The 26,238-nt window shown below is 38.2% G+C and overlaps 2 protein-coding genes across 2 annotated transcripts; both read right to left on the bottom strand.

Annotated features, from left to right (window-relative positions):
- LOC109719645 (translocator protein homolog) lies at window positions 2,062-2,861 on the bottom strand. The gene has a single exon (XM_020246427.1). The coding sequence runs from the start codon at window positions 2,697-2,699 to the stop codon at window positions 2,115-2,117; it is 585 nt and encodes a 194-aa protein (XP_020102016.1). The 5' UTR covers window positions 2,700-2,861; the 3' UTR covers window positions 2,062-2,114.
- Window positions 11,497-12,810, bottom strand: LOC109719083 (riboflavin synthase). Its single transcript, XM_020245606.1, has one exon. The coding sequence runs from the start codon at window positions 12,731-12,733 to the stop codon at window positions 11,942-11,944; it is 792 nt and encodes a 263-aa protein (XP_020101195.1). The 5' UTR covers window positions 12,734-12,810; the 3' UTR covers window positions 11,497-11,941.

The following is a 26,238-nucleotide window of genomic DNA, read 5'->3' as shown; positions in this document are numbered from 1 at the left end:
TTTTTAGCATTTGGATCAACTCTTTTTATTATTTCTAACTATTGGATTAAATACTATAACCCTGTCGGGACCACTCAATTCTAGTGGGACCACTCAACTCTAACTGACTAATATCATCCTAACCTTATAATTTTTCATCAAAGGGTTAAAAATTTGATAGCAAAAAGAGCGTTTTACTATTAATAGTATTCAAGCCTAATTCATATATATATATATATATATATATATATATATATATATATAGGCTGGGGCTACTATACTCATATGAGTATAGAGCCCTTTGTACTCATAATTTTTTGGCCGTTCAGATTAAAAAATGTTCGGTTGGGAGGAAAGTGGTTACGGTTAAGTTGATAGTGGGCCCCCTAGGGTAGAGTGGGTGGTTGGTTGAATAGTATAATCTAACGGGTGAAAATGATTAAAGTGTAGATCAAACGGTAAAAAATTTATGAGTACAAAAGGCTCTATACAGTATAGTAGCCGAACTCTATATATATATATATATATAGGCTAATGCTATTATCCTATTAATAAGATAGGAGCACTTGTTCTATCAAGTTGTTCTTGATGATCGAGATTCCGAATCGATGATCGGAGCCGTTGAAGTTGATCTAAATACTAAGTTGATCTAAAGTATTTGAAATATCCAGACACTAAATTTCATAAATTTTGATAATGATTTACATGGTGATCAAAGTGTCGTAAAATCGACAATTTTTGACGGCCTATATGAGCCGTTTGCTTGTTTAACGGTGTAGAGCAATCCAAATTGCTTGAATTTTTGATAGAAAATTCTTTATACTATTTAGATAATGTTTGATAACTCTCATTACGAACTGAGAAAGTCTAACCTCTATTTTAAGAAGGTTATTCATTTATAACCGTTCATTTTTCAACTCTTAAGATGAACTTGATAATGATTTTTAAATAATACAAAATTTGGTTTCTAAACATTTCTAATTGTGTAGATCAACTTCCACGGTGCCGATTATCAATTTGAAGTTCCGATCATTCAAATCTACTTGATAGGATAAGGGTCCCAATCCTATTAATAGGATAGTAGCTAGACCCTATATATATATATATAGAGAGAGAGAGAGAGAGAGAGAGAGAGAGAGTTTGGCTGAGATATTATCGATGGTACCAAATGCTTGGTGCTAATGAAGTTTCCACCGTTAGATTTAATTCTTCAACTATTTTTATTCGTTAGATTATACTATTTGATCAATAACTTCCTCAACCATAGGGGATCACTATGATTCTAACCGCATATTTTTTCATCCGACGATGGTGCTATCGAGCTTTCGATCGTTGGTTGAAAAAATGTGCAGTTAGGATAATAGTTATTCTCTAGGATTGAATAGCATAATTTAACGGGTGAAAATGATCAAAGAGTTAAATCTAACGGCAGAAAACTCGATAGTATAATAGCCGAACTCTCTCTCTCTCTCTATATATATATATATATAACCTCGAGTAATTTATTTAGAACTAAAAATTCGTTTGAAGATGAAAATACCTCATCTATTTAGTATATAAAATACACCAATCTGCATGTATCAGCTGTAACATTATTCTCTGAACATCCCACATCATCTGCAACTTACATTCTCAAGGGAAAGAACAAAAAAGGAACAAACAAAAAAAAAGAAGATAAATTACACTTTAGGTCCTCAAACTAAGAGGCGCGCTATGTTTTAGCCCTCAAACTTTACTTTATGATAATTTCTGACTTAATCTTTCTAAATTATTATAATCAAATTCCACTGTCCAATTTTATTGACTAAATATTGACAAATTATTGATGCAAAAGCAATATAATATTTTAATTATTGTCAAACATCATGACAATACTTGGACACCGCTTCTCTACGGATACAATTTGTCAATATTTAGCTATTTAAATTAGATCGTGAGACTCAACTATAGTAATTCAGAAAGAACGAATTAAAAATTATAATAAATTAAAATTTGAAAACCAAAATATCACCTTTCTCGTCATAGTTTGAGAACCAAAATTGTATAATTTAGCCATTTTTAGACCAAATTAAAAAAAAAAAAAGAGTACTAAAATCCAAGCGCGCGCACACACATATAATACTATATATATAGTATTAAACAAGCTTTAGGTTAAACACTGCAAGGAAAACAGCCCAAGCAAGACAAGGCTTGAGCAGATCCCCTGCAATTGGATTCACTCTGTGGAAGCATTTGGAGCACCAAAGCAGGCACCCTATGAGGCCTAAGGAGACAACGAGGCCCAGCCGCGTCGCCCCGATCCTGAACACTAGCGGTCCCCACAATAGGCCCAAAGCGAGCTGGGCCGCGAACAGGCCCAGGTCGGCGGGCCGGCGGTGAAACCCGCCCTCGGCCCACACCAGCCACGCCGACAGGCCTGCGAGCCCGGCCGTCGACACTGCCGCCGCCCCGAACACCCAACGCGGCAGGCCCCAGAAGGGCCTCGCCGAGGACTCACCGCTGCCGCCGCCGCCGGAGAGGCAAGCGGAGGCGAGGGCAAGGGCGAGAGGGACGGCGACGGCGACGGCCAGGGAGCGGAGGCCCCGCCGCGCCATCGCCATCTTCTGAACCTTCTTATCATTACTTTTAGTAACGCCAGCGTTCATGGTGGTTGCAGTGGTGGTGATAGTAGGGTCAGTATCATCTCTGGAACGGTGTTTCAGACCTTCTGAACTTGCCATGGGATTAGAAAGTAAAGAGAAAGGAGTAATAGTAGTAGTAATAGTTACTTAACAACAACAAGAACAACAACAACAACAAAAGAGAGAGAATGAGAAAAGGTCAGTTACTATAAGGAGGAGGTGATGGGTGTGTGTATATATACAAGAGCTGGATTTGCTCTAGATGGGGCACGTGTGAAGTGGAGGGTGGGAGGGGCGTTGGGGGAGGGTGGCACGTGTCAAGGGGAGGTGACAGATCAGCATGGAGGTGGGATTTGGTCTCTACATAGGTGGAGGGATGAGATTGAGAGGCAAAAGTGATTTTGTTTTTTTATTTATTTTTTAATATAAGATAATATTCTAGAGAGAGAGAGAGAGAGAGAGAGAGAGAGAGAGAGAGAGAGAGAGAGAGAGACCCTGTTTCTTATGCTGGCTCAGGAAAAGAAAGAAACAAGGATTAGTTGTGTATTAGTTGTTGTATTATGAGCAACAATGCAATGTGCACATCCACAAAATACATTTAAACCCAATTTAGTTGTCAAAATAAATTATTCAAGAATAATTTAATTCGATATGAAAATTTTTTTGATATGATAATAAGTAGAAAGTTTAATGTTATGCGTTGTTTTGAATATCTTGTTATTCATAATTTAATAGAATAAGTATTTTTTTTTCTGCAAGGTGATTTATCTTATCATTCTAAATCTGTATGAACCAAATGTATAAATTCATTAACCATGAATATTTTGTTTGGTGTGTCTACTTATTTTACTTAAGAAATTTGTGTATTTGGACAATGAAAAGTATGATCAAATAAGATGGAATATTATATTCAGCGTTCATATTATTTTTTCAGAATAAGATAAACTTATTATCCTACCAAATTATGAATAACAAGAAATTTCAAGAAGTTAAAAAAAGTTAAACTTCCCACTTACAATTATATTAAAAAATTCTTATACTAATAAACTTATCCGTGAATAATTTATTCCCACATCCAAATCCAAATAGGATTTAAGTAACTTAAGTGAATATATTGAATAAAAAATTCACGTATTCAAACATGGCTTTAGGACTTACATTTTATGAATAATTTTACCAATACCCCCCTCTTAGAAGCCATTATATCATAAATGCCACTGAAATTAAAAATACTATTGATACTTCTCTAAAGATCAAAAATACTCATGAATGCACTTTGGGTAAAAAATTCATGAAAAATATTATCCATTATTTTTTAATACCATTTATGCCCCTAATATCAATTTAACAAAGTATGAAAATTTAAAGTTATTTAGATGATTGGTTCTAAATTTTGAACAGTATACCAACTCAACTTTACTTTTTAAAATTTTTAATAAAATATTTATAGTTTGCTAAATATAATACTCATGCTCTTTTTTTATTTTTTGCCGTGAAATTACAACGTATAACTATCAATATTAGTATTTAATGTTATCTCAATAGTTAATTTGTTAAAATTTTATTTAGATATAATAATTTACATACATTACACAAAAAAAAGATACCCAAAAATCTTGATAGTAAAATATTTTTCATGTGACATTCATATAAAATTTATTTTCTACACTAAAATAAAAATGCATAAAATTCCTTTCACCTATAGGTCATTCGAATGACCCCCTTTAATTTTAATATTTTTTTATTGACACTTCTCAATTTTATTTTCTTTTTACAATTGAGTGATTTTTATCAACCAATTTTTTTTTAAAAAAATAGTAAATTAATAAATGAGATATCTCGATTAAAAAAGTTTACTATGTGCAAAAATTCTAATAAAAAAACTGAAAGTTTAAAAGGTCTTATTAATAAAAAAAAAAAAAAAAGTTGAAGGGGTCTACTTTAAAATAGACACTTTTACTCACCAATAATTAGGAGCGGAAACATCATTTTATCTTGTAAAAATTAACTGAAGCAAATAAAGGACGATGGCAAGGGTATTCATGATAATTTATAAGGTTTGGGGGGTATTTATGATATTTCAAACTTTTGAGGGTGTATATGTGATATTTTTAAAATTTATAAGGATAGTCATGAAATTGCCCCTACATTTTATGTATCAAAAATCCACATTTACTTGCTAAGGCATTATTTGGTATCATTTTATTTATTTATTTTTTAAATAAATTTTATATATATTAAAAAGTATAGAGTGGATATTAAATTGTTGGGAAAACTTCAAATACCCCCCTTGTGGTTTTACTTTTTCTCATTTAGTACCCTATGGTTTCGCACTTTATCACTTTAGTACCATGTGGTTTAAAAACCACAGGATACTAACTTGATACAAAAATAAAACCACAGGGTACAAACTTGATACACTTTAAACCACAGGGTACTAAGTGATAAAGTGAGAAATCACAGGGTACTAATTTGATACACTTTAAACCACAGGATACTAAAATAAAAAAGTGCGAAACCACGGGGGGTTTTTTTGAAGTTTTCCCTGAATTGTTTGTAATTTTTTCAGTAAGGGACAAAATAATATAATCCTAAATCAGTAAGGGACTGTCTGATTAGATATAATTACAAATACAGTGTACTCAAAGATGCTTGCAGTTACAATTATATGCATCCTGTTTGATTGAATGTCGTAAAAAGCACTAGAGGGATAAATAACGGTTGCATGCAGTTGAAAAATAATTTTAAAAGTTTTATCATTTTATATATATGATGGTGAGATTGGCTACAATGTAAATAATAATAATAATAATAATTAAGAAGAATAACTTATCTTTTGTTTAAATTTATTCTCTTCAACTGCTGCAGTTGGAACTACGGTCAATTTGAGTGTATTTACAACTGCTGCAATTAGACCTCCTCCTACAGCTCCTATTGTAGCAGATGAGTTAAATATATCAAACCAAACGCCGAATTTATATTTGCATATAATTATAACTATCATACAGTTACAGCTACATGTAAGATGTAACCAAGCTATCCCTTATTACCTTTTGTTCTCAAAATATGAGACGGGTGATATTTTTATCATCAAATTATAATTTTTTTTTTTTTTATTTCTGACTCGGAACTTATAAGAGTTGTTACAATTAAATCTTATAACACAATTTATTGGACTAAATAATGATAAATCATTAACATAGAAGTGAGGCGTTAGTATTGTAATTAAGAAAGGATAAATAACTAAGATATCGTATCATTTTTACATCAGTAATGTTTGAATATTTAGTCAGCTAAATTAAATTATGAGACTCGATTATAATAATAATTTTAAAAATTTAAATTAAAATTTATAATAAATTAAAATTCGATCTCCTAAATAGTTTAAAGAAGAAGACGAGCACAGATGTGCAGAAAACGACGAGGCAAAAATGTTCCAGCTGTTCGTCAGTAGTATGAGTAGTTAAGAGCAAAATAATAATAATAATAATATATAATAATAAATAATAATAATTAGTAATAATATATAATAATAAATATAAATAACTATAATAATAGGGGTGTAAAAAAAGTCAAACAAGGCCCACAGAAGTACAGCGCGCCACCGCACCGCACTAACCCCAATATCTTAACCAATATATTTTTTCACTTTCACATTTAGATTATGATCAATTTGCACAAAAAAAATTTGGGATAATTGCCTCTATACCCTTCATGCGTTCGAAAATATCCGATCTATCTCTATTTTTTTTTTCTTTCTAAAATGCCCCTCATATGTTCCACCGTTATTCTAAAATATCCCCGCAGTTATCCCCTGTTAGCTTAACTCGGGTTAAACATGGGTTAAATTTATACTAGAGTTAAAATCTAAACAAAATACCTATTTTGCCCCTATCTTATTATACTAATTCCTAAGATTATTCTTTCTTTCTTTCCCAACTTGGTCGCCACCATCGGCCGGCTCCTCCGCCTCCACCTCGCCTCATCTCCTCCCAGACCACCACCACTTCCCACACCTCCACCTCCAACACCACCTCTCTCGTCGCTCTCGTCGTCCTCTTCCACCGCTGCTCTCGTTGTCGCCGTCGTCCTCCTCCTCCGCCGCCTTGGCCAGCGCCGGGAGCAAGAGGGCCGCAGCGACGATCCCATCTCTCGCCGCTCTCGTCGTCCTTCTCCTCCTCCACTGCCTTGGCCGGCGCCAGGAGCAAGAGGGCCGCAGCACCATCGGACCCCTGCACGCCCTCTGCTCCGGATTCGGCTGAAGGGCAAATAAGAAAAGTATTTGCTATATGAAGGGTATATAAGAAAAGTTTGTTATGGTACAAGGGTATATTGGAATAGGCAAAATAGTAATTTTTCAAAGATAACACAGCTCACTAACGGAACTTAACTGTAAGGGTATTTTAGAAAAACTTAGAACATAAGAAGGGTATTTTCAATATTAGCCTTCTAAGAGGGGTAAATAAGAAAACCGAAAACTTTTCAGGGGTATATAGGCAATTGCCCCAAAAAATTTATTAATTTTGAATTTTTACAAAATTAGACCGTCTTATTAAATTTTTACATATTCAGATTGAATTTTTTAAAAAACTAACCAAAATACTTTTTTTTTTCTCTCTCTTTTTTTTTTTTCCTCTTGTTCTTTTTTTTTCTTTCGCTGTAAAGAGGACGGTTGAAGCGAAAGCGAAATCGGACGCGGAGGCGGAGGCGGCCCGCCTCGCCAGTCCCACGTGCCCTTGCCCGCGCACCCTCCCTCTACCTTCCTCGCCTCCGACCCCGCCGAGGCCGCACCTTGACCTCTTTTTTTTTTTTTTTTTCTCTCCGACCCTACTCCACCGCCTCCCAAACTCTTTACAACAGTAAAGAGGACAGGATCATGTTCTCTTCGTCTCCTTTTTTTTTACTCATTCTTTTTCTTTTTTTTTCTCTTCAACCCTTATTTACCACCTCCGCGACCTTCCACGACGCTAACGAGGAGAGGACCGCATCCTCTTCCTCCACCTTCACCGGCGCAGGCACCGACGTCAATGCCGGAAAAGGAAAACTTGAAGCGCGTGCAGGTGAGAGTAGAGCCGAGGAAAAAATATGCAAAAAAATAAAAAATAAAAAGAATAAACCGTAAAATATAAAGGAAAATAGTTACTCTACAAGAAAAATGAAGAACCAAAGAGAAAAGAAGAAGATAAATTTGCACTGTTTCAAGAGAATATTACACTGTTTTAGAAAAATATTACACTGTTTTAGAAGAACGTTGCACTGTTTTAGAAAAAAATTACATTTTTTGAGAGAAAAATATATATTTTTACATAAAAGTTGCACTTTTTGAACGAAAGTTGTACACTTTGAACGAAAATTATACTATTTGAGCAAAAATTATACTATTTCTCATCCTTCTCTTTCTGGCCAAATAGTGTAATTTTTGATCAAATAGTGCAATTCTCGTTCAAAGAGTATAATTTTCATACAAAAAAAATATATTTTTCTCTCAAAGAGGATAAATTTTCTCAAAAATAATGCAACATTTTTCTGAAACAGTACAACAATCCCCTTAAACAGTTCAAATTTATCATCTATTCCTTTTCTCTATAGTTCTTTATTTTTCTTGTAAAAATAACTATTTTTCTTTATATTTTATTCTTTTTTTTATTTTTTTTATTTTCTGTATATTTTTCCTCGACTCTGCTCTCACCCGCACTTGCTCCGAATCCTTCTTCTCCGGCACTGGCGTCGGTGCTTGCGCCAACGAAGGCGGAGAAAGAAAATGCGGCGCTACCCTCGTTATCGTCTTGGAAGGTCATGGAGGTGGGTCGGAGAGGGGAAGAAAAAAGGTCGAGACGCGATCTTGGCAAGGTCAGAGGCGAGGAAGGCGGAGGGACGATGCGCAAGCGAGCGCGAAAACGAGGGCGCGCAGGACAAAGGCGAAACGGGCCACCTCCGCCTCCGCTTCCGCTTCCACCACCCTCTTCAAAAAAAAAAAAAAAAAAAAAAAAAAAAAAAAAAAAAAAAAAAAAAAAAAAAGAGAGAGAACAAAAAAAGAAAAAAAGAGGAGAGAGAAAACAGAATAAGAGTATTTTTGTCGGTTTTCTGAAAATTCGATCTGAATCTGCAAAGTCTAAAAAAGTAGCCTACTTTCGCAACAGCCGAAAACTAATGGATATTTTATGCAAATTGGCCTTAGATTATAATTAGATGGTCTTTTTGCAAAAAAAATTCACTGTTTTTGAGTTTTTATAAAATCGGACCCTTTTTTTATTTTTACAAATTCGGATCAAAATTTGTTAAAACCTATCAAAACATTTCTGCGCCTTAAACACTCCATCTTCTCTTCCTCCGCCCTCTCTGCGCGGGTCATATCTCCATCGCCGGTAGTAGCCTTGCACTTATCCTACCATTACCACCTCCACACCAACTCATCCGCGGTGTTCACGCCACGAATACCCTACGAGCGACATGAATACTGTGAGCGCGACCCGACCCATTCATGTCATGGCCACTCGGCGCTTCGTCGAAGATGGAGATGAAAGTGGCAGAGGAGGGTAACGATCACTGATCAAGAAATGCTTCTGAAGCATGTTTGCAAAGAGCGTGGTCAATGGTGACGAGTTAGTGGCGGTAGTAGATTGAAAAATCTTGCGGATGAGACAATATTATACTATGTATTCATAAATTACACTGTTCGAACATATTTTTCACTATTTATCAAAAAAGTTATACTATTTTACAGTTTAACATATGTATCAAATAGTGTAATTTTTTTAGTAAATAGTACAACATATTTTCGAATAATGCAATTTGTTTTAAATAATGCAATATCACGTCATACGCCAGATTTTTCCCTCCCACTGCTACCACCACTTCGCCATTGCACTCAAACTCGTGAACCCGCTCGTGAACTTACTTTGGAAGCATCCTCGATCATCGATAATCGCCCCCCTCCTTCGCAATTTTTGTCTCCATCTTCAATGATGCTCCGAGCAGCACTATCCTTGTCTATCCGCGGCGACCTCCCTTGAGAAGGCTGAGAATAGAGATATCAACGGGTCAGATTCGGGACAGATTTTCAAAAATCCGAACCGTCAGTGACGGACATGAGTCTCCTATAATATAGACTCCAAACCTGAGACCTGAATCCGAATCCGAACTTGACTGATTTTAAAAATCCATTTCCAAATCCGAAACCGACCAAAAATCTGAAACCCGAACCTGAACCCAAAAATTTGAACCCGAAATAATTATTTCCTTTTTCAATATTTCAAAATATATTATATTAAATCTAAATTTTTAAAATACAAATTCAAATATAACATCAAATATATATATATATCTTACAAAATAAATTCGGGTTCGGGTTGGGTGCAGTCAAAATTCATATCCGTCGGATTTTTATTTTTAATATTCATATCCAAATCCATATCCATTTAGCATGGAATATATCCGTTTCATTCGGATTCCAGTTCGGAGACATCCCCAGCTGAGAACAGCCATGGCCACGGTCACGAGCGAGTTAACCTTCATCATCGTTCTCTGCTCCCCTTCGTTCGGTCCGGCGTATTTTCACATGAAATTTTGACATTTGGTTTTGGTTCGGTCCGGCGTATTTTCACTCATTTTCTTTCCATTTCTCTTCTCTGCTCCCCTTCGTTTCGTCGCCAAAAAAAAAAAAAAAATGGTTCTCTCTTAATTTTCTTTTCTTTCCCCTTAGTTTCGTTCCCCAAAAAACAAAACAATGGTTCTCTCCTAATTTTCTTTTCTCCTCTCTATTACCTCCAAACAAAGTCTAAAGGGAGTCAAAGCACAGGGAAGGGATACAGCTCTATTTGCAGAGGTTTCTCCAGTAAATACTGTTAAATTAAAGGGAAAACTTCAAAAAAACCCCCTGTGGTTTCATGCATTCTCACTTTCATACCCTGTGGTTTAAAACGTATCCATTTGCCTCTCTGTGGTTTCATTTTTCTCTTTTTGTTATCAATTTTATTATTTTTTTTTCTTAAATCAGTGACAAAATTAAAATTAAAGGATACTAAAGTAAATATTCGATAAACATAGATGGTTATCTGAAGTTTTTTGTATATAATTTAACGAAATATTAACGAAAAAGCTTCTGAAAAGATAAAAACGAAACCACAGGGGGGCAAATTGATACGTTTTAAACCACAGGGTACTAAAGTGAGAATGCATGAAACCACAGGGGGGGTTTTTGAAGTTTTCCCTAAATTAAATATGAAACGGCCATTTGTCTCCAAAAACTTTAGTTGTCAGAGAACAGTACTTTTAATATTTATATTTAACACCCCCCCTCACGTCTGAACTCGAGACTTCTTGATAAGCCCAAGACTTGGAAGAATTAAATAGAAGAAAATTAAACAAGAAGACTTAGAACTCAGGAGCTCTAGCTCAGATACCATATTAAACTATAAAAAACAACCATCTATCTCTAAAAGCTTAAGCTATCGATGAACAGCATTTTTAATATTTATATTTAACAAATGCATGCTCCAGGAAAATTGAGACCAAATCTGAGATCATGATAGAGCTTACCACTAACTTTTCTAAAGCCAAATCCAAGAGAAGAAGACATTAGGGCCTACCAAAAGAAATCCTCCTTACTTGGACTCATCAGATGGTCCACTAGTGATAATTTTCAATCTTAAAGGAAGAATGCTTTGACAAAGCTCAATAATAGAAACCATTCTCTTCTAGTCTTCTTGTTCTACACCAGATTTCTACTTTCATGCGATACTATGATATGACCATCAATAAATTTCTTTGTTCTATCCCAGCATGGTCTTATTCTTTCGATAATTTATACTCCATATGGCTCAATTATACATTCATTCCTATTTTCTTGGTGTAGCAGAAAGAAGGATGAAGGAACTGACTAAAGAGACACATAAGGTTATGCACATTTAACAGCACCAACAAAAACCTTTTGCGACCACACATCAGGTTAAGTTACACCACTGATAATTCAACTTACTGTGAAGTTTCATGAATGTCGCAAACTTCAATTTGTCGCAATTGTGTCCGCAAACTTCAATTTCCTAACAGAGGATGATGTCTCTGCTGAATCAACCTCCGCACTATCTCCTCGTAATGACATGGCAATGACGCGGCGCCTAAAATCATATACTTTTAAGACCATAAAGCAACCGAATCTATTGCCACACTACTCTCCTACTAGAAATTGAAAGTAAGTTTAATGCAATAACCTGATTGAGATACAAATTCTAGTTTTGCGACTAGATTGTAATAAACTGAAGAGACTAAAACAATGTAAAGAAGAGTAGAGATCATAATCATATTACTCCAACGCCAAATTCCTTCCTCGGTGATCACGGAATTCACGTCGAGGCCCCCGCCCGCAGCAGCTTCTCCACATACTTTCCGAGTATATCCACCTCCAAATTGACCTTGTCTCCGACCTTCTTCATCGGGATAACGACCTTCTGCTGCGTGTACGCGACGAGCATGAAGTCGAAGCTCCCATCGTTGTCGTCCACCCCGACCACCGTCAAGCTCGTGCCGTCGACCGCGATGAACCCCTTCGGCACAATCAACCGTAGGAGCTCCCGCGGCGCCCGCACCCGCACCCAGAGCGAGTCCCCCTCGGCCCTGAACCCGGCGATCTCCCCCGTCCCGTCGACGTGCCCCTGCACGATGTGGCCCCCCATGCGCGAGCTCGGCTGGAGCGCGCGCTCCAGGTTCACCGCGGATCCGACCCCGAGGTCGCCGAGCGAGGTGCGGCGCAGGGTTTCGGGGGAGAGCCCCACCGTGAAGTAACCCCCCTCGCCCTCGCCCTCGCCCTCGCCCTCGCCGTCCCCGTCGCCGCTAGGGTTAGGGTTATCGGCGGCGGGGTTGAAGTCGGTGACGGTGAGGCAGGCGCCGTCGACGGCGATCCGGAGCTCGAAGCCGCCGGCGGCGGCGGCGGAGGGGCCGAGGCGATCGACGCGGCCGATCTCCTCGACGATGCCGGTGAAGAGGGATCGGACGCCGGGGAGGGGGCGGGATCGGGAGGGGAAGCGAATTAGGGTTAGGGTTAGGGTTTTGAGGGAGGAGGATGAGCGGAGGGGTTTGAGGAGGGAGAAAGTGTTGGGAGACGCCGCTGCCGCCGCCGCTGCCGCCGCCATCGCCATTTTGAGCAACGAGTGTAGAGGAGTGAGCGAAAAAGCTCCGGAAAAATTATAAAATGCACCCTCTACTTTAGCGACTGATCTCACTTAACCCCTCTCAATCAAAAGATAGGTTAGCCTTACTTAAATATGTATTCAATTCCCATATAAGGGTGGCAATCCAGTTCGCCGTTCGCGACCGAGATTGTGCTCGGCTCGAAATGAGCTCGAGATCGAATCGCTCGTTTAGTAAACGATTTGAACACGAGCTGAATTTTTCGGCTCATTTAATAAACGAGCNAAACCAAGCGAGTTTCGCTATAATATACTTACTTACCAACACATTTGCACCATATCAGTAATAATTAGGGGTGGCAATCCAGCTCGCTGTTCGCGAGCCAGCTCGTGTTTGGCTCGAAATGAGCTTGAGATCGCTCGCTCGTTTAGTAAATGAGCCGAACACGAGCTGGATTTTTCAGCTCGTTTAATAAACAAGCCGAACACGAGCTGGGGTCAGCTCGCTCGTGTTCGGCTCGATAACAGCTCGAATACATATATTTTATATTTATATAATTTATATAATTTATATTTTTATATATAGATAAATAATTATATATAATATATAGTTTTATTATTTAATTTTTAGCAAAATAAAAATATAAATGCGAGTTTAATTATAAAAAGACTCATTTATATGTAAAATTTTAACGAGCCGGCTCATATTAGGCTCGTTTAATAAACGAGCTCGTGTTCGGCTCGTTTAACTCGCTCGTGTTCGGCTCGTTTACACCCCTATTCCCAGAGGGCTTTTTTTTTCATTTGGCCCCCTCAAGAAAGGGTTTTTTATAAATAATTCCATCAAATTTATAGTTACAATTTTGTCTCTATCCCCACCACACAGATGCTACATCAGCACCACGCAAGCTGGGTGGGGAGGGGCGTTAAGTTGAACACGATGAACTATTCATCGGGTTCAACACACAGTCAATAGTTCACCGTGTTCCATACTTATATTTCATTCATCATGTTTAGACATAGTAAATGATTCACCATGTTCAACTTATTCCACCTCCCCCGCCCCTACTCGTGTGGCGTTGATGTGGCACCTGTATGGCAGAGATAGGGCCAAAATTACAATTATAAAATTGGTGTATCTATTTGTGAAAAAAAAAATTTGAGGGATCCAAATGCAAAAAAAAGTCCATCCTCAATAGTGTGGAGCTACTATGCTATCGGAAGCATAAAGGATCTGGTGCTCTCGATTTTTTGACCCTTTGATTAAGAATTATACTGTTCGGATGATTGCTGTCCCCCTAGGGTTGACCTCAACCTTCAAGGATAAATGAACGTATTCTAAGTTTGAAGTAAAGGTTCCGTTGACTAATTCAAATCAAACAAATCAAAAAGTTAGATAATAAAATCAAAATTTTGAAAAATTGGATAGTCTGCTCAAAATGATCTGTAGTTCATGTAAGTTCTATATGTTTATATTTAAATTTTATTTAGTACAACATCTTTTCCAATCAATAACTCTAAAATTGTAGCAGATCTGTAGACCTCCGATTAGCGGCCAAAGTGGTATCATAATATCGTGTTGGGAACCCGCGTTAGGACTCACTTCGCAGGCCGAATTGGCGAAATGTGTTTAAGCACGTTACAGTGAATCATCAAAATCAAAGAGTTGGTTAGTGTCTTTAGTCACATATTAGTATGTAGGGTAAACTTCAAATACCACCCATGTGGTTTCGCACTCTCTCACTTTAGTACCATGTGGTTTAAAGTGTATCAAGTTAGTGTCCTGTGGTTTTATTTTTATCTTTTCGTCAGCTTTTTCGTTAATATTTCGTTAAATTATATACAAAAAACTTCATATACCCCACCTAGATTTATCGAATATTTACTTTAGTACCCTTTAGTTTTAATTTTGTCATTAATTTAACGAAAAAAATTAGGGGAATCGATAATAAAAAGATAAAAATAAAATCATAGGGCACTAAATTGATGCACTTTAAACTATAAAGTACTAAAGTGAGAACGTATGAAATTACAGGGGTGGTATTTGAAGTTTTTTCTAGTATGTAACTTCATAAAATTAAAAAATAATTTTGTTTGGTCGCAGGAGTTTTCTTCTGTGGTGATCAAAGGCTCACTCCAGAGCTAAGGGTGTGTTTGGTTTCACGTAAAACTGTGGAAAAAAAAATTTTCGGTGAAAAAAAATTTTCAGTGGAAAAAAGTTTTACGTCGTTTATGTTTGGTTTGTAGGAAAAGAAAAGTAGTTTTTCATGACAGTTGTTTGGTTGAAAGAAAAGAAAAAGTAGATGAAAAACTATTTAATATATTTTTTATTATATATATTATTAGTATATTATAATTATTATATATATTCTCTAATTATATATATTATATATTATTAATATATAATAATTATCATAATATATTTAATTATTATAATTTATATATTATATATTATATAATAAATATGTAATATAATATATAATAATATATATTTAATATTATAAAATAATTATTATATATTTATAAATAAAATATTATATAATAATATATTTATATAAAAAATAAAATTATATATATATATATAAGCACGTATATTCTGGGTATCCATTTTTCGGCGGAAAAATTAGCGCCCATTTTTCTCTTTCCGTACGAAAAATTTTAAACATAAGAATAAAAATAGAAATAGAAACCGCAATGAATACATAAGTTCTCTGTAACAGATTACTGATGCAAAAATCCTAAAAAATAAATTTTCTTATTTAATTTCAAAAGTAAGTTTTCTATAACAGATTACGGGTGTGAAAATTCTATAAAAGATATTTTCCTATTTTATTTTAAAATATCTTTTTTAGGTATTATCTATTTAATTTCAAAATATATTTTCTTTTTAAGATAACGGATTTTATTTTTCTATTTAATTTAAAAAATTTATTTCCTAACGGATTATATTTTTCTATTTAATTTCAAAAGTAATTTTTGCATTAGAGATTATTGTTAATTATTTATCATTTAAAGCATATCTTTCTTAATAGCGTGATTTATTATTTTAAATTTTTTAGATACTGTTGAACCACTTTTGAATCAGTCTTTCAAAAGATGAAAAATAGAAAATAAAAAAAGGGGACATTTTATTATACATAATTTTGGACCCTTTATAGAACATTATAGATGAAAACTATTTATTGGGCCAAATTTTGAGCTAGCCCATAAAGGCGACATACAAACAAGATATATGTAAGATATATTTTATTGGGCCAATATTTAGGTTCGTGCATAAATTATTAATTAATGGGAGGCACCTTTCAATACAGCAGATTTGGACCTATATTCAATTAATGTTGGGCTTGCCAAGAGAGAAAGATTAAAAAGAAATCCTGACAACTTCCTACTACTCAATATTATCTCATTTGATGAATCCGTTCAATTCTAAAACAAACTTCCTAAACTCCTCATTACTCCACTATCTATTAACTATGCCATTACTCCACCATTCATTAACCACCCATTATCCCATCACCCACTCTCCACTACTCACCCAACAATAACGGGCTCGTCTAGCATTCAGCACAGTTTATAAAAAGAGGAGGAGTGGATAGAAATGAGAGGAGGGGGATTAAAAAAATGATCATCAACCTATCTTTTTACCATGTGACCCCAACTTCCTCTTTTCCTCTCACGTATGTCAACAGAGGAGAGGAAAAGAAGTTTTCCTTCGTCGTCGTCACCCCGACCTCACCGCCGCCGAGGATGTCTTCAAGGGCGACGTCAAGGACCCCGCCGCCGACCCCGTCGCCGCCATGGCCGCGTGCCGCAAGCCCATCGTCGGCGCCGTCGCCGGATTCGCCGTCACCGCCGGGTTCGAGATCGCCCTCGCCTGCGACTTGCTCGTCGCGGGCCGCGACGCCAAGTTGGTCGACACCTCGCCGACCACTGCGATGCCAAAGCCGCCCGATCCTCGCCGATCCTGCGCCGCCGAGGCCGCCTGCTCCTCGCCGACCCCTGCGCCGCCGAAGCCGCCTGCTCTTTCGCCGAGCGCCTCGTCGCCTTCGCCTGCGTCGAGGGCTTCTTCTCCGGCTCCTGCTGAGCCATCTTCTGGCTCAAGAAGCGTGGCCTCATGCCCGGGCTCACCTTCTCCAACGAGCTCGTCTCCCACGACAAGGGCCTCCACTGCGACTTCGCCTGCGTCCTCTACGCCCTCCTCCGCTCCGCGGCGGCGCGCGACCCGCGCACGCTCGACGAGTTCCTGAGCGCCGCCGACGCCGATCCCTTCAACAGCAAGCTCTTTGTCCACGGCCTTGGGTGGGAAACCACCTCCGAGGGGCTCCGCGCCGCGTTCGCCCGATACGGCGAGATCGAGGATTGCCGCGTCGGCTTCGTCCAATTTCATCACCGGAGCTCGGCGAGCCGCGCCCTCCGCAAACCCCAGAGGCTCATCGACAACTGCATGACCGCGTGCAAGCTCGCCTCCACCAAACTCACCCCCGCACTGAACCAACTCGTCACCGCTCACCAGGTGTTCGGTCTGTGGCCACAACGAGCCGTGGCGTCGGTCCAGGCTGTGGCGCTCAAGGCGGAGCACGCGTAGGTGGTGGACGCGCTGCAGAATGCGCCGCAATTGGTGTGCGGCGGCGGGCGGCCTGTGGACGCCAACAGCGAGCTCTTGGCCACCGGCACTTTCGTTGACACCTGCCACGACTCGTTCGATGAGTTCCTGGATGTCGACGGTTCGCACCTCGCAAACGTGCAGCAGGCTCGCCAGTGACAACATCAGCCTCGCCGCTTACAAGGCCGCCTAGGATGTTACTCTGACGGAGTTGGCGCCGACGAATCATACCTACCAATTGTTTGATGAAATGCCCAAGACACATCTTTTGACGGCGAATCCAATCTGTACATAAAGAGAGAGAGCGGTGCCCTTCTCTTTATAAAAAATGTGTTATTAAAAGAGAAAGAACGGTGCTCTTCTCTTTATAAAAAATATGGCATCATCGAAAGAAGGAAAGAGCGGTGCTCTTCTCTTTGTAAAAATATTATCAAAAAAGAAAAAGATAGAGAGAGATAGCGGTGCTCTTCTCTTTATAAAAAAAGATGTGTTATCAAAAGAGAAAAAGAGATGCTTTTCTCTTTGTAAGAAAAATATATCATCAAAAAAGAGAGGGGAGCCCAGCATGCGTACCCAACTAGATTAATTACACAAGGCACAATAGTTCTCCATAACTACATGATGGATAACATCTCCAGCAACAGAGTCGGAACCGCACCGCCCGCGGCTTCCCACCTTAACGTTGCCGCAACACCTCTAACGTCGGCGCCTCTACACCTCGACTTACATGGTTGCAGCCTTTACCAACGACGACGCTCTTAACTCGTGTGCCGCCGTGGTTCGACTTCGACGTGTCCAACTCGCGTATCGCTGCAGACCAACATCAACGCCTTCAACTCGCGCGCCGTCCCAAACTACCCCACCCATCTATGGCGAGCTCCAGCGGCGACGTGATTGAGGCCGCCTACTCTAATGCTGCCATGAAATTAAGCTCGAATGTTGCCGCGAACTGCAACTTTGGCGTGCCCATGGCCTTCAAGCCCGACACAACCATGGGCTATAACTATGGTGCGGCCACGACCCCTACATCGAACATGATCGCGACCTCAAATTCAGTGGTCATCACGGGTCCCAACTTGATGTTCAAGTGACTGCTAGTTGAGGAGTCACCAAAGCTGCAACCTCTAACACTATGCATTCGATCTATCACCTGTTCGATGAAATGCCCAAGACAAATCTTTGCCCGGCCATCTGCGGGTGCACCGTCGACAAACATGGAGGAGCACCGAACCCGTCGATCTTCTGCTTGGCGCTTTGCCGTCGACGGAAGAGAAGATTGGTGATTATCTGTCGGAACCTTGTCCTCGACAGAGGATAATGGCGGCCACTCGCTACCACATCGACAACCACGATGTTTGAGAAAACTCCATGATTATCCGCTTGGCACTTAGTTGCCGGCGGAAAAGAAGATTTGATAGCCGCCGGCGAAAAAGATATTTGATACATCATCTGCTTGGCGCTTAGCCGCCGGCGGAAAAGAAGATTTGATACATTATCTGCTTGGCGTTTAGCCGCCGGCGAATAAGATATTTAATACATTATCTGTTTGGCGCTTAGCCCTCGGCGGAAAAGAAGATTTGATAATCATTTATTGGTGCACCGACCACAGGTGCGAATTTGGGTCAAACTAGGACTCAATTGGAATCTAATAATATCCAAAAGCTGTATGCTTCAGTTTACTAAACTGAGTCAAATTAGAACTTTAGTTCAATTATGACTTGCATATGATGCACTTGACTTCGGACTAGTGACATAAACAAATACATAATGGACTTGGCATGGACCATTTTGAATTTGATTTTTTATCTAAAATCTGAATGAGATTTTTTTAAAAATGAGATTAAAATTTGATTAAAACTTAAATTAAATCAAATTAAAACTTGAACCAAAGTTAAACTTGACTAAACTAAATTAAAATTCAAATGACAATTAAATTCAATTTAAACTAACTTCCAATTCAAAATTAAACCAAAATCATAAAATCAAATTAAATTCAATCCAACTTAAATCTGAAATCTAAATCTAAATGCAAGCTAAATGAAAGAAATCAAACCAAAATTTAAATTTAAACTCAAATTTAAGATGCAGATTTAAATAGACTTTTAATGCAAACCAAACTTAATCCCATGTAAGATCAAGGTAAAATTAAAATTACAATTAAATTCAACCTCAAACTCAGAACTTTAATTAGAATTCAATTTCAAAATAAAACTAACTCAAGTTCAAATTTTAAATTAAAATTCTAAATTTTAACTTGAAATTTAAACTTTTGAATTTAAACCTTCAAATTCATGTATGCCAAGTCAAGTCCATTTCGTGTACTTGCCCTTCACCTATGTGATGCCCTCCAAACTCAGAATTTAAGCTGAAGGTGAGTCCAAGTCGAGCAAATCAAATCCCAATCGACAGCCATGTCGTTAAACTGAGCAAATCAAATCTAATGACCGTCATGTCGTTAAATTGAGCAAATCAAATCCCAATCGACCGCCATGTCGTTAAACTGAGCAAATCAAATCTAATCGACCGCCATGTCGTTAAACTGAGCAAATCAAATCTAATCGACCGCCATGTCGTTAAACTGAGCAAATCAAATCTAATGACCGCCATGTCGTTAAACTGAGCAATCCAAACCCAAACGACCGCCATGTCATTAAACTGAGCAAATCAATCCCAATAGACCGCCATGTCGTTAAACTGAGCAATCCAAACCCAAACGACTGCTATGTCATTAAACTGAGCAAATCAATCCCAATAGACCGCCATGTCGTTAACTGAGCCAGTCAAAATCTAATCGACCGCCATGTCGTTAAACTGAGCAAATCAAATCTAATGACCGCCATGTCGTTAAACTGAGCAATCCAAACCCAAACGACCGCCATGTCATTAAACTGAGCAAATCAATCCCAATAGACCGCCATGTCGTTAAACTGAGCAATCCAAACCCAAACGACTGCTATGTCATTAAACTGAGCAAATCAATCCCAATAGACCGCCATGTCGTTAACTGAGCCAGTCAAAATCTAATCGACCGCCATGTCGTTAAACTGAGCAACCTAAATCTACTCGACCGCCATGTCGTTAAATTGAGCAAGTCAAAATCTAATCGATCGCCATAGAGCAACCCAGTTCAATCGACCGTCATGTCGTTGAACTAATCATTTTCTCTTTTATGTTACATTCATGTACACTGGGGGTATGCCCCTGGTTAAGCCGTGTAACTATACAACGGATTGTGTTATAAAATCCACCTTTTATTCAATTTCAGTCCATTTCGGCGTTACAAAGGTCTCTCAATCGAAGGTGCCCTAACACTTTGTAGGGGTAATTAACAATAAACGCTTGCGTTTATTGGAAGCCATGAATCCACAATACTTGATACCCATACATATTCAAATCTTAATCTGAATCATGAATACTACCCCACGGGAAATTGAAAATAAGATCAACCGTGCGAGGTGCGTCATTCGTGATCGCAGACAGATACGTATTTGGCAATCATATAAAATATGGCCTAAAATTAAAAATAATTTTTAAAAATTATAACTTCTTCTAATAATTATTACGTGCATTTGCACATACATTTTACTAGAATATATATATATATATATATATATATATATATATATATATATAAAATTAAAAAGGGAGAGAGAGCTAGGTTCACTGCTCTCTCTCTCTCGGTCCACGAGGTGAAGCACACCTCGTGGACCGCACGCAAAAAGATGAAGCACACCTCGTGGACCGCACGCAAAAAGATAGAGCCGCACCTGTGAGCCCCGACTTTGCTCTCTCTCTCTCTCGGTCCAAGAGGTGAAGCACACCTCGTGGACCGCGCGCAAAAGGATGGAGCCGCGCCTGTGAGCCCTGACATTTTCACTATAGCTTTTCGTTTTCCGCTCGGACAAAGCGGAAAACGAAAACGCGATTTTTCCACCTATTCGTAAAAAAAATTTTCCGAGCAAAATTTTTTACAAAGAACCAAACAATGGAAAACTATTTTTCAACTGAAAAAAAATTTTCGGACTCATTTTACATGGATCCAGACACGCCCTAAGGCAATTAGCTTAGGATTTTTCGCACAAAACAAGCACAAAGTTTGTTTTCCACAAGGAGAATTTCTAATTTGATCAATGTAGAAAAGCATGAGATCCTTTTGTAATTACATGTTTTTTGTTTTGAGAAATGATTCGGTACTTTATTTTATAAAAAAAAAATTTTAATTGTTGATTAATGAAGGTTAAAAATATCATTTCATTATACAGCAGGTTAAAAAGTTATTTCATGTGAGGGTATTTTTGTAATTAAACTTTGAGGCTAGTGATACTTTGATCCTCAATCTATAATTTGTTGTAATATTTTGGCTTGAACTTTTAGAATTATTACAATAAAGTTTTATAAACTAATTTGGATAATGAAAGATTGATATATCGCTAATATACAAGTGATATAATAGTATTGTGATTGTTGATGTGCTAGTAATTACGATACCACTTCAGTTTTACATTAACGATGTGTTAAAATTTAGTAAACTAATTTGAATTGCAAAAAATGATTGCAACAAATCCGAAAGTTCGAGCCAAAAATTATAACGAATTGAGGTTTAAGGACTAAAGTGTCAATGGTCTTACAGTTTGAGGACCAAGCTTACAATTTATGTTTTTTAAAAAAAATAAGCTAAGAAATGTGATTGTAACACCGCTTTCTTAAATATGTAAGAATGGTTGATTTGGCTATAAGGCCTCTAGAATTATACATTTTCCTATACATGCTATAGTGCGAAAATTTTGGCTCGTTTCTTTGCCCATCAGTGATTTTTGAGTTGAAAATAATTTTTAGTTTATCTGAAGTCCAAGTAAACTCTCTTTTTTCTTACCGTTGTATGTTCAATAGGAAGTCGATGACTTTGTAACTATTCCACCTTTTTTTGGCTAAAATACAAAAAAACTCTCCTATAAATACACGCTCTTTTATTTTTTTTCTTTAACTTTTAAAAACCTATCTTTTGCCCTCTCAAATTTCAGAAATATTTCCAGGCGGTAGGGAGGGTGAAATAACCAAATTATCCTTACTTGTTGTTAAGGAAAAAAAACCAATTTTTTTAATGTATTTTTATTATTTTCATGAGTTTTTCGGTATAAATTATACAAAATAGACAGAATAGTAACAAAACCCTGACTCGGGAGGGCTAAGTGAACCAATTTGAAATTTTTGAGGAGGTCGAATGTAAGTTTTTGAAAGTAAGGAGGAAAATAAAAAATCGGATATTTATAAGGAGATTTTCTGTATTTTAGCCTTTGTTTCATTGATCAAAATTTCCACGTTACCACAGATCGTACTTACCGCAGTTAGTTAGTTAAGAGCTCGATATTTGGTACCTGATTCTAAGTTTGAAGCCTAGTTGCGTGCTATCGAATCGTTGGCGCTTATCATTAATTCCAAAAGCTTGAGCTATCAAAAAGATGCAACCAGTTCACTTAAACCGTACAGATACAACGTTTATAGATATTGATTATGACTCAGGCCAACTAGTCTCATGATACTTCATACATGACTCGACCCAGTCCAACCTTCTGTTATTTCGAATGTGACTCGACCTAACCTGACTTCCCGCCATATGGTAGGATGCTGACCCCTTTAAGTATTCTTGTTATTTAAGACTAATTTACTAGATTACTTAGTTTGATGATCAGATTTTTTTATTTTAAGAAGAGCTTTTAAAAAAGCTACATAATTATTATCTTTCTCACTCTGTTTATTATGTTTTGAAATTATAGTTCTTTTTTTTTTATGCTATTAAAAAATTTCACACTAGTACACAAAAAGTAAAAAGCATTACGATAACTAATTTTTTTTACTACTTTTTCATTCGTAATTTACTTCGTTCTCGGATGTATTTTAATAATTTATAAGACCAATTTGCATAATGGATTCGCTGGTTTTGTGTTTTTGTAAAAATAGGTCACTTTTTTGGAATTTTCCAGATTAAGTTTGGATTTTTCTTCCTCCTCTTCGTCTCTTCCTCCTCGCCGACACTTCCTCTCTTTCTCCTTTTGTTTTCTCTCCCTCTTCCTCCAATGCCCTCATATGGACGCCGCACTTCTCTCTCCTACTTCGTTTATGTTAGAAAATTGCGTACGGTAAAAACGCAGCGGAAAAAGAAATCAAACAAATTTGATTTTTGAAAACTCTCGAGATTAAATCTCAAAAACCACGCAATTAGGATCCCTCATGTTTTAAGATTAAAGAAGAAAAACAAGATTGAATCTTTACCTTTTTCGCGGATAGATCTTCCCCTCAATTTGATGATCGTGGAATTCGGTTCTCTTGAAGCCGCACACGTGTCCGGCCTCTATAGGTATCCACACGAGGTTCTTGATTTGATCGATGTCCTCACCGGGGTGCTAGCTCTCTTGCAAAAGGACGTCTTTCTTGCTAGAAGATGGAAGAGAGAAGAGAGGATAGATGACGGATAGGGTTTTCTAAAAACTCCCGTATGTTATATATATAGAAATATAATCCTATTCCTAATAATATAATGACAATTAAGGATAAGTATAAATCTAGATTTAAATTTATCTTTTCCTTAATTGGTTAGATCGATCAAATCCTAATTTGATTCGACTTGAATTTTATATTAATTTGATCTTATCAAATTAATAATGCAACATTTGCACATAAGTCCTCTTATAATTTACTAACTATTAGTAAGTCCTCTCTTGTAACATTTACACTTTAATACCACTAATTTGTAACAATTACAAATTAGTCCAATTATCAACATATTGACAATTAGGTCCTCCGGCGATTCAATAATCGCGATCTAGCTATCCGATCAATCACAACCTCTTATGTGTGTGACCCCATAGGTTCTATTCTATCTGGTAGTGAGATATATTTTGATCACTATCAACAATATCACTGAAACTCCTTTCAATGGATTAGAACAATTCCAACTCAGCCCAATGAGAATTATCGATCATCTAGATAATTCTCATGAGTCTCACAATCCACCAGTGACGCCTAGCAGCATGTAGTGGCATTCCAGTAGAATGGAATACTGAACCTCTTGGTGCAGTTACCGTGTGATACAATCCTTCTATCATGAGTCCCGACTAGACGGAGGTTATGGAATAACTCGTCAAACCCCATCGTCTGTCATATGTTAAATTTATTCGACTCGAGTTTCTAATATCGGAAACCCTTTTCCGCTATTTATTCTGCCCTGGCCAAGGTCTTCTAAACTCGGTCTCATAAATCACATAGGACTAACACCCCTATCTACCAAGGGAGATAGATTCCATCTAAGTGCGCACCCTATTCCTACAATGAACCTACTGCAGCCAACATGCACCGCAAGGACCCGAATGGCTAGGGACCAAGTGTATGTACAGTCAAACTACAGTAACCTCATTGTGAATAGCCGAGGCACCGCAGGTCAAAGGACCAGTCACACTACTGCAACAATTGAGTAAGTCACTGACGAGTGAGTAGACATCCAAGTGACTTCTCGCGTTGGTCACGCTCGGTACCCTTGTTCTCTAACAACCACCTGCATATTCGCTTCAGTGTCCCCACACTGTCGACTCGAGACTCGTCTATCCAAAAGGGAAGCGACCTATGCACCAATCTCACTGGATCAATCACCGTCCCCGTGATGATCCATTGATCGGGAGCATTTAGGAATTAACCACCAATGACACATGTCTCAAATTCTCAACTCTTGAGAATATATGTCATCATCTTATTAATTCCTTGGACGATTCATGGACACATACACAACATGAATGGAAATAATAACCCAAATTTATTCATAATATTTTAAAGTCAAATACAAATTTATGTCCTAAAAAGAATACATGTGTCGGCCTGGTTGGCTTCTAGGGCATACATCTAACAGTTTACACCTCCGTCGATGCTTGCGGTGGCAATGTGAGCTCGGATGTGGTACATATCAAGGAAAGAAGGCTGCGGTGGAGGACGTGGCTGTGAACGATGACTACGATGAGGGCGCCGTACGATTTGAGGAGGGTGAGAAAGGAGAGCGCGTCGGAGCAGGGCAGCTACTGCGGTAGGGTGCAAATGATGAGATATGGTAGTAAAAATGGATGCGAAGCATGAAAGAAAAGGAAGAAGAAAGAAGAAAGAGAAAAAAAAATTCTTCACATCGAAACGTCACAATTACTACATAGAAGGCTAAAAAATAGAAAAGAAAGAAAAAATATACGGTTTAAAATAAAATTACACAATATACTGAAAATTCAGACCTAATTTATAAATTTAAAAGATAAATTTAATTTTTGCAAAAAACGCAGAACCAATAAATATTGGCCAATTTGCATAAAAAATCCACAAGTTTTGAGCTTTTGCAAAACTGGGTCACTTTTTTCAATTTTGCAGATTCGGGCCGGATTTTTCGCCATCGGACGAAAATACCCTTATTCCTTTTCTTTCTCTCTCTCTTTTTTTTTTCCTTCGTTATTTTTTTTCTTCCGCCGCCTCCTCCTCCGCAGCGCCCTCCCCATCGCCTCTTTCTCCTTCGACGAACCCACCTCCTGTTTCCACTACCTCTCCCTCTCCCACGATGACGCCCCCACCTCCTCCTCCAGATCCGACCCCACCCCCACGATGCCAATCTCGAGGACTCCCGTGGCGGCGGCGTTTAAGGAAGAGGCCGAGGATCCCTCTCCACCGACCTCCTCCGCGCCGATGTCGTCGCCAACCTCGCGGAGATCGCCGACCGCATGATTCGCGCCGGGTACGGCCAGGAGCCGAGCCAGATGTACATCACCGTCCGCCGCGACACCATCGTAGAGACCCTCGCCGCTCTCGATGTTGACAAGATGAGCATCGAGGAGGTCTAGAGGATCGAGTGGGGCGCCCTCGACTCCATGGTGAAGAAGTGGATCCATGA

This window comes from Ananas comosus, linkage group 13 (assembly GCF_001540865.1).
Source record: "Ananas comosus cultivar F153 linkage group 13, ASM154086v1, whole genome shotgun sequence".
NCBI classification, from domain to species: Eukaryota; Viridiplantae; Streptophyta; class Magnoliopsida; order Poales; family Bromeliaceae; genus Ananas; species Ananas comosus.
The sequence above is the reverse complement of the archived record's forward strand: the minus strand, read 5'-3'. Positions and strand labels throughout refer to the sequence as shown.